This window comes from Bremia lactucae, linkage group LG6, assembly GCF_004359215.1.
Source record: "Bremia lactucae strain SF5 linkage group LG6, whole genome shotgun sequence".
Classification (NCBI taxonomy): domain Eukaryota; phylum Oomycota; class Peronosporomycetes; order Peronosporales; family Peronosporaceae; genus Bremia; species Bremia lactucae.
The window spans coordinates 5,418,198-5,427,665 of record NC_090615.1 but is presented as its reverse complement, the minus strand read 5'-3'; the positions used below and the strand labels follow the sequence as shown (position 1 = coordinate 5,427,665).

At 45.1% G+C, this 9,468-nt stretch overlaps 2 protein-coding genes across 2 annotated transcripts; one reads left to right on the top strand and one right to left on the bottom strand.

Moving 5' to 3' along the window:
* Window positions 1-4,512: 4,512 nt before the first annotated feature.
* On the bottom strand, window positions 4,513-7,458 carry CCR75_009635 (uncharacterized protein; the record flags this gene model as incomplete). The annotated part of the gene is made up of 4 exons (XM_067967674.1): window positions 4,513-4,592; window positions 4,654-5,354; window positions 5,416-5,594; window positions 5,656-7,458. 3 exons carry the CDS (start codon window positions 7,456-7,458, stop codon window positions 4,937-4,939), a joined length of 2,400 nt encoding a protein of 799 aa, XP_067818092.1. The 3' UTR covers window positions 4,513-4,592; window positions 4,654-4,936.
* Window positions 7,459-7,947: 489 nt separating this feature from the next.
* Window positions 7,948-8,719, top strand: CCR75_009634 (uncharacterized protein; the record flags this gene model as incomplete). Its single annotated transcript, XM_067967673.1, has 2 exons — window positions 7,948-8,003; window positions 8,096-8,719. The coding sequence occupies 2 exons, from the start codon at window positions 7,948-7,950 to the stop codon at window positions 8,598-8,600; spliced, it is 561 nt and encodes a 186-aa protein (XP_067818093.1). The 3' UTR covers window positions 8,601-8,719.
* Window positions 8,720-9,468: the final 749 nt, after the last annotated feature.

Below are 9,468 nucleotides of genomic sequence, written 5' to 3'. Positions count from 1 at the left end.
TTTTTACGATGGCTTGCGCCATTGTCATCACCACGCACATAAATATGTGCGGGTGACGACACGGGAGACGGTGCTGGCGATGAGGAATCATCCTCATCGTCGGTACCGAACATGCTGTAGCGAATGCTACCAGCACGTCTACTCGAATGAGCCTTCTCGTTTGAAGGCTCATTGTCAGCCGCCTGACGATGATCAGGCGACTGTTCTATTCTCCCCGAGTCGGCCATTTCGTCCGACTCGCATTCGTAGTCGACCTCCAAAGAGATGTCGCATTCACGTGGTGTATTACCACGTGCACCCGCAACATTCAGAGTTGAGTTGCGGGAGAAGATGGCACTACGGCAGATGGAACGTCTGCCGCAAGAGACAATAATGCGTTGCCCGCGGCTGCATGAACCGCAGCCAAAGGCGCCGCACTATTCGCATACCGCATGGACTTGTTAATCATGCGACAGAATTAAAAATGATGTATCGGACCAATCAACATCGTTATTAATAAAAGTGGTGTCATAGTGACCACTCTCCCCAATGACAGTCAGAGTGATTGTCGTTTAAGTGAGGGGTGATGTAACGGGGTGTATCGTTACATGCAATTAACACTTAAAGGCTGTTAATTAATATGTAATCTAACATGTAGATAATAGTTGAAGAATATTACTTTACATGGTATTTACTAAAAGCTTATCCATTGGTAGATATAGACCATTATATCTAATTTTTCCGCGGTCCAGTCAGCGCTGAACGCGCGCAAAGAGAAAGACAGATAAGACTTTATTACATGTTTGTATTAGTTTATAATTAAGTTAGTATTAAGTAGATAGTCAAGAAGAACCTCGTTATCTTAATACAGTTTTTAATTAACCCTCTTTAAAGCAAGTATTTTGAAGAGAGTCTTCCTCTGCACGTACTAGTGTACGTGAAGTGACGTGAGGCACCACTTGCTTTGAGGCAGTGCGAAGTAGACTTGTACTGAAGCAGTACAAGTCGGCAGTGCCCCGTCACAGGCCTTCCCAACTCCAGAATCTCTAAAGATCTGCAAAAAGATTTCGCAAAAAATGCGTACTTTCATGTTAAATAGCAAGATGCTTTTCAACAAAGAAATTACGAAGAAAGCCGACAAAAACTGAAACATAAGGAAATTGTGGCTTATGGCAGGTCATTTCACTGCAGCCAAAAGTCAAAGTTATTTCTAAGAATCGTCTTTAGATCGCCCTTTTGGTCTTTGGAAAATTTAGCCCCTATAAATTAGGGACCTATTTATCTACATGAGAGTAGTGCATTGGATGTGACTACCCCTGAACACATCAGAAACCGTGTTTCCGTTTGGCGATGTTAAATGTATAACGCAGTTAATCGAAAAGGCAGTAGAGGTAGGCAGAACTACTGCAGTCGCGAACAAGTCACTACCATCCTCAATACCGCTTTTTCATATTAACAACTCGGAATAAATGTTTCTTAAAATTAATTCCAGAACTAACGCAGTCGCAAACAAGTAACTATTATTCTAGGTTTTTATCAATGCGAAAAAGCCAAGAGCGCCCGTAATTGATTGGCAGACATAAACAGAGCGAAAAGAAAAGCAGCAAACCGAGCAGCGAGGGAGAAGTTGAAAATAAGCGATAAGGGCATGCATGTTAGTTAGTCTTTGGAGGCCAAGCTAAGGATGAATTTACTTTACTTTACTTCTACCAACTTTAGCGGAAGTGCTTCAAAAGGCGAATCTTTGTGCTGTTTTTATGCCATACAGTGAAAATATTTTATGTGGGAAGGGGTGTGGCTATGCCAAAAGGGGAGCTTTCTTTTCGAAATTATCCAGTTTTTAAAAATTAAAAATTCAGCCAAATGCAATGTTTTGGATGGCACACTCGAACAATTTCAACCCTCTGTCATACCTGCATAAACACATCTTTTTAAAACTTCAATAGCAACCGCGAAGTCAATACTATTTTGGTGCGAGTCTGATCCGATTGAAATGCTGGTCCGATAAATAAGCACAGAGAGTACGGTAGCTAACAGTTACGTCAAAACCGTCGCATCGACAACTTTATTCAGCTCCCTCGAAGATTTGGCCTTAAATAGCTAAACAATTTATGTTTACGGAAGCATGTCGCATAGCAAAGTCAAAGAGAATGTTTAAAACCTAACACACTTTTAGCAACCTGCACGATTTACGATATGATCCAATTAAGTGCGACGAAATAACTTTCCTCGTTTACGGTGGCTGCTCTCACGCTTGCGGCCCAGCTCAGATTTCATCACCACAAAGGAATTTCTTCGACGCCAGTGTGCATGAGTATGTCTACCCCCCTACCCAGCGCTGACACTACAACGCTCAGCAGCGTCTCGAGTCTCGCGCGTCTTTCTAACAGCGTACTCCCCCCACTGCAACTGAACGTCGGCGTTTTCTCGCGGCGCAAGGGCGTCCGTTACTTTCGTGACGGACAAGTGTGCAGCTGTCGTTTTTGTGAGATTTTGCGCACGCGCACCGAGCCTTTACTATACGAAGACGACGAAATCGTCGTGTTCCGTCCGCTGCGTCCCATCGTGCCTAGCCACGTCCTCATCGTGCCACGTGCGCACATTCGGAACGTGAATCGACTCGCGGCGCGACATCGTGGGCTTCTCATGCGAATGCATCACGTCGCCAGGGCTTTAATGACCGAAGAAGGCCCCGAGAATCGATCGATTTACGAACGTTTCGGTCTCCAAGCCAAGGAACGTGACGACAGTCGCAAGTATCCTGTGCGCTACTCGTTCCATGTGCCACCATTTAACAGTATCGACCACGTGCACATGCACGCGTTCCACGACGATCTGCGTCGCCTCGGGTACTACGATCGCTTAAAGTATCGCACACAGTCCTGGTGGTGTCGCTCATTGGAGCAGGTTTTGGAGCAACTCCCGCCCGTAGCTGCCGACACGCGACAACTCGAAGCTGACGCGAGTAACTCGCGTTGTTTGCAAACAAGTACCACATAGTCTTAGCGAAATCTATTTATTGTTTTTTTTACTCTAAACTTCTTCGAATATATATGTCATTACTACCGTACTCAAGTCGCACGTTTGAGGACGTACAACGACGAGGAGTTGCCGGTTGCCATCCGCATAGAATGGCTTCAATATCCTGAAGGCTTCGACCTTTGGTTTCTGGAATGTACCACATGGACAACACCGCGCCTGTTATGTTGCATAGGAGGACGATCGAGACACAAAACGTGGCAATAGACACCGACGTTCGTGCTGACGCGCGCAACGCTGGAAGGGCATGGGCAAGTCCAGTCGTTACGATTGTCTCCCACACAACGACTAGACTCACTGCGTTCATACGGTGTTTAACTGCAAACAATTCGCTAAGAATAATCACCGGTACAACACCAAGACCGAGCTGGTGTCCGGCATTGGCGAGCAACATGGCTGCCCAGCCAAAGTCATTTAATGACACGCCATGGTCTCTCGTTGGAGGGACGCTTTGGTAGAGCGAGAGTAATAGAAACACACAGGCAAGTGTTACAAGGGAACAGCCACATTGTAACGCGGCAGGTCGTCCTCGAGTGTCGACAAAATAAAAGCATGCAATCATCCCCATGATGGAGGCTACGGCAGCTACGAACGTTATAGCAAGGAGCTCTTCTTTCGCTCCTGTCATAGCCACTCCCATGAGGGTGAGGACAAAGGACGTTGAAGTCGACGTGCCATTATTGCCTCGGACTCGCGCGTTAGCAAGTGAAGAAGTAATTGCGGGCTCAAGTAGAAATGCACTCACTGTGCGCAGTGTAAACAGAGTTGCGCACAGAAGCACGGGTCGAAAGAATGCACCGTGGTGACGTTGCTCGGTCGCTCCAAGTACCTTGGCATGAATAATTGCGTTCGTCTCGTTCTCCGCTACACGCTGATTTCGATCGTAGAGTTTCAACAGCACTTTATACGCAGCTTCGCGGTCGTCATGGCGTGATATGAGCCACGTGGGCGAATCTGGCAGCTTTTGGGCGACAAGGAGAAGCAATAAACCAGGAATGACGCCAGCCAGCGCTAAGACTTTCCATTCCATGAGGTTGAATCCAAGATATTGATGGCTCAAGTACATAAAGAGCGCTCCAAGCAGCAAGTAACACATGCCTCCTAGTGCTGAGACAAGCATTTGCGCGCATAATACTCGTCCTCGTGTGTGTGCAGCGCTTACTTCTGCAAGATACACGGGTACGATTACGTTAAGTATCCCCGCAGCTACTCCGAGCAAATATCGTCCAATCAGCACCGTGAGCTCTCCATACGCAACTCCAATGAGTACCCATCCCACAATCAGTGGAATTGCCGCGAGCTCTAAGGTACCGGCTCGCCCGAGGCGATCACCACAATATCCACCAATTACGGCTCCAAAGACAGTACCCAAATACAAGCACGAATGGTAAAAAAAATCCGCATGTTCGTGTTTGGCTCGAAAAATGTCCACTTGCATGTTATAGAGTCGTTCGGGAGTCATGGGAAAGCGCGTTAGCCACGCACATGCGACGCCCGCAATTCCCATGACCATCATATGCAGGATAAAGAACGAATTACGCTGTCGTGATCGCTTCTTTTGACAATATTCGGGTCTATAGATACACTAGTCAGTCACGAGTGCTCGTATTGATTCAAAAAAGCAACGACACGGACCACTGACCGCGAGAGAATGGGAGTACTTGCATCGTCTACTGAGTGATTGGACGCTTGCGAGAGCTCAAGTGGGGCCAAAATGTACTGATGTGGCACAAATGCAAAATCGCTCCGTGGGGGGTCCCGTAAGCAATCAACTAAATACTGCCAACTCCGACGTGCCCCCATTTCGCAAAGTGTTTGTCAAAAGATACAATTCCAGGACAACACCTAACTGAATAAAACATGTTTTTTTATTATTCCCTACGGTCGAAATGTGGTTCTTTTTAATAAAAAACAGGTTTTATTTCTCGGATGGCTTTGCTGGGCGGTAGTACTGCGTGAGCTCGCTGCCCAAATGTTTTCGCCAACGAAAAACATTGAGACACGAGTGGAAAAAGGATTTAATACGGACTTTCGCTGCTTCTGTTCGTGACGTTGGAAGTGGCGTCGTATCGAGACACATGACACCAGGAAGGGAAAACATGTCGCTAAAGCCCATGCCAAAGACAATGGCACCTGGACCCCACTCTTTGACATAATTCGATAATTGCGTTGAAATCAATCGCTTGCTCACAATGTGGGCACCGTAGTAATTTTTGGCATCAATCCATCGAATTGGCACGCCATTAATAATGACCGGATCGAGAAATAGAATGTCGGGTGAAATGACGGTTCGTCCATGAGTCACCGCTTGGTCAGCGCTTAATTCACTTTGAGTTCTGCAATCAATATTAAAGTGAGACACGCTTGATAAAAACATGTTTTAAACAAGCACTTTACTTGAGACGAATGCCTGCGGCCTTTAAATAGTGTTCAATAGCCCGTTCTAACGAAGCAGCATCGTATTGCGGAGCCTCAATAAGGGGATCGCTCTTGTGGATGCTATCGTACTCAATAGCTCTACGTAACTCTCGCTGGTCACGTTTTGAGAGGTTTAAACTCGGTCGTGCCAACGATTCCTGAATCACATTTAAAGTACTTAGGTTTTCTCTCAATCAACCCAACGATGGAGTAACGTACCTTGATCTCGAGTTGACTTTTGCCCTTGGCACGTAAAATGACTCGCATTAAAGACACGGGAGGATAATTGTGTATCGTGGAAAGCTCAATCAAGCTACGCCCGCTGTCATATTCTTTACAAATTTGAATTCGATCTCGACGAACACGATGCGTGTTCACGAGCAATGACATGCGCAGCAATTGCTTGCGTAAATTAATGGTCATATTCGTGGTAATTGGAAGCATTTCCAAGAGCTTATCAATATGATTCACTTGTTGACGCTTGAGTCGGCGAAAAGTCTCTCGTTCAAGTAATAATCCTGCTGCTTGAGTCTCAAGGACTTGAGGGGTGGGACTCACGGGCCACTCGAGCTCAATTGGTGTGAGACCGTTGAATTTTTCGCGAGCGTGTTGAAGATCTTGTGCTGTTAAAGCCTGATAACTGGGTCCGTTCTGATACACAGAGGCTTGCATGGAGGAAAAGACCGATGCCATTGCAAAGCACGGGTCCAATCCAACGGCACGAACGCCTTCCATGACCGTCAACGCGCGATCTTTGCGACCCGATTCAAGCGAAGTTAGCGACATGATTTCGGGTTCGACTTGAGACAATCGCATTTCCATTAACAGATCAAAAAAGGCATCGGAGCGCCAGACAATCGAAGCACGGAGTAGCCAATGCATGTACGTGTGCACGGAAATCGAACGTAGTAGCCGAAGCTGCTTGAGTACTTGAATAGCGCCATCGAGGTACTCTTGTTGGTAACAAATGTTCAAAAAGCGGTTGTAATCGGTCAATTGAAGCTTCATGCCAGCCTTTTCCATTAAGTGCCACAACTCAATCACTTCAACTGCTGCCGAAGCTTTTTCACACGCATCAAAGAGTGTCCGTAGAGTGGATTCGTCGACTTTTCGCCCTTGATCAAGCATATCACGAACGATATCAAGCCCTTCGGTGGGCTTTTTCTCTTCGCAACACGCCAACACGCCGGGCGTTAAGAAATTTTCATCCAAATACGGATTGCCATAATTGCGATACAAATCAAACAACTCATGCGCATCTTGAAACGAAATTTGACGAAGTTTTGTGATTAAAGACGCAATGGCAGTCTCACTTGGGAGGGTTTTCTGTAACGAAGCAATTTCTTGCAAAGTTGTTGTAATTGTCTCTGTATTGATACTCGGTAGATCAGTTGATTTGCTTGCGCATACTAATGCCGTCTCTGTCGCGGCTTGAATCGAAGAGTTTTTGTCTTGCTTGTCCTTCTTGAAGCTTTGTGTAGCGACAGTTGTCGCTACTTGAGCCGGAGAAGACTTGTCCTGCTTGTCTTTCTTTGGACTTTGTGTCGCGATAGCTGTCACTGTCGTTACTTTCGAGTCTTTACGGACCACTCCAGCTAGTATTTTCTCCTCCACCTCTTTTTTCGTCGTTATTTTACGCTGTTTCTGCGAAAGCTTTACTTTTGGCACAAGCGGCTTTGACATTGTCACATCCTCGGCCACTTTATTTGTCTTTTCAGCCACGTTATCCGCAGTCTTTATCGATTCATCAGCATTGTCCTTTGCTTGATCAGGAGTAGCAGAGGCTGCACTCACCACTGTTTTTTGCTTGTTTTTTTTAAATTTGCGGCGCTTAGAAGTATTGTGTTTATGCGCTGCTGGAGGAACTGCTGTGACGGAATTAGCCGCATCAGTCGAGCAGAATCGAATTACTGGCGTACACGGCTGCTGCAGTAGACAATTTGCGCTGCAAACTTGAAGGAAATTACGTTGTAAGGGCGCATGAATGCACGACGTCAATATCAGACGACGTGTCTGAAGCATCAAGAGTGTTTTTGGTCCAGTAAAAATGTCACGCAATTGTAAATTTGGCCAGCAAAAAGCATTATATGCATAGTAGCCGATCTTTTTTCCATGTCAATAATTTGTCAAGTTGAGCATACTAGCCAATCAATGGAATAAAATAAGTTATAAGTTGACTCGATCGAATTATGTCCGCCACCCTGATAAGCTCTATAATATGCAGTGGCCGATTGTCATGCGGCCGACTTGATTTGTCAGCCTCATGTTGCGAGCCATTAATAGTTTTCTTCAATACGTTTACATGAACAAAAGTCGTGTCGGTATAACGCGCTCATTTATAAAATACTGCATCATTCTTATATACTTCGGATCAAATTTTAACGAAAAAGTGTTTAGGCATTATTGCACTTTTAGGCACGAAATGTGAGGGACGTTTTACCCTGCTTTTTTCGGCAAATTGTGCAAGAAAAACACTTTTTGAAGTAATTAAATTATTGTCCAAACGCAATCATGGCGGCGAGCAGGTTCAAAATGCTTTTTTCGAATGCTCCTTCGGACGCGCACGAGTGCGTAGAATTTGATAATGACAGCAGTATATGCACTCAAACCAGCTTTTTGGGTTGCGTTTGTCTACTTGTAATTGTTACTGCTGCCACAGAAAGCTACTGTCGCCGAAGCGAAAACTTCTTTACGGACTCTTTGCCTTTGGCCCTGGCACGATTCTAGGGATTTACCTGTACTCCGTAAAGCTACGAATGGAGCAGAAAAATGAAGAAATTCGACTTAAGCAGATTGAAAGTGAGCTGAACGTCATCCAAGAGCGTCAAAACAAGGACATGACACTAGCGGAGGCGATGGAGGAGATGCGCAACCGTCTCCAAAGATTAGAGGAAATCACTGCTAGTCAAGAAAAAGCTGCTCAAGTGGAGCATGCTGCAATGTCTCAAAGAGATGAAAAGGAAGTTGAGAAGGCAACTACAAGCACGAAAAAAATTGAAGCTGCACTGGCCATGCTTCATGCTAACCAAGAGTCTCAGGAGCAGCCGACATTGCCTAAGTGGCTCACTTCGTCATTAGATGGCGCACAGGGACGCAGAGAGATACGCCGTCAAGATATGCTGCAACAAGATGTGGCGAACTATGTTGCAAAGCAAAAGAAGTAATGAGCATAATTTCACAAGTTACATTTTTTCCCATGAAATTTGGATTGTATAAGATCGACGAATGTCGGAAAGTTAAAAAATAGGGTATTGCTGTGTATTGCAATGTTGGGTAGCCTAATTTGCATATTTAAAATGGATTAATCATGCGATGCAACATTATTGCCTACTGGAGTAGTAATAGAAATTTGTTACATGCTTTATGGTGTGGGATAAGTAATGATTATATTAGCGCTAAATATTAGGTTCTGTTGCAAAAATTGCTGCAGAGAAAACTTGATAAATATTATTATTATTACGAGTTGAATCCTTGGAGAAAGGAAAGTGTCGTTTTTGATTTATCATATTATTGATATTTTTAGACTACAGCAATAATCGAAAGTGTTTTGGCTTTGTGACGGGGATCCCGTTACACAAAAAATATTTTCTCATAGAGGAGTAAATATATTATTTCACATATAAGAAAATAGGCAACAAGACAACAGTTCTGTTAATTGTTTGATTTATGTTTAAATCAATCTCGCCAATCGTTGCTAGACGCTCACCGGTCCAATGGCTTACGAGTTTGTCCCAAAGAGCCCTCGAGTGCGGACAGTCCCAGAAGAGGTGTTGGATGCATTCCGTAGTTCGTTCACACCGTGCAGACAGTCCCGAAAGAGGTGTGTTGCATGGATTATGTAGTTCCTTCACACCGTGCGGACTTCCTACAGCTTCCATTCGCCAAATTGCTCGCATGATGGAGGTTGAGCTGTCTTGTCGCAACTCTGTACCTGGCCTATAATTGTTACGCCGTTAGGCCGTCCTATACTAGTCAAGGTGTCTGTACAAGATCTGCGCTTTGTCCCGCTTTGTCATGCGTCCGTTCTAACCT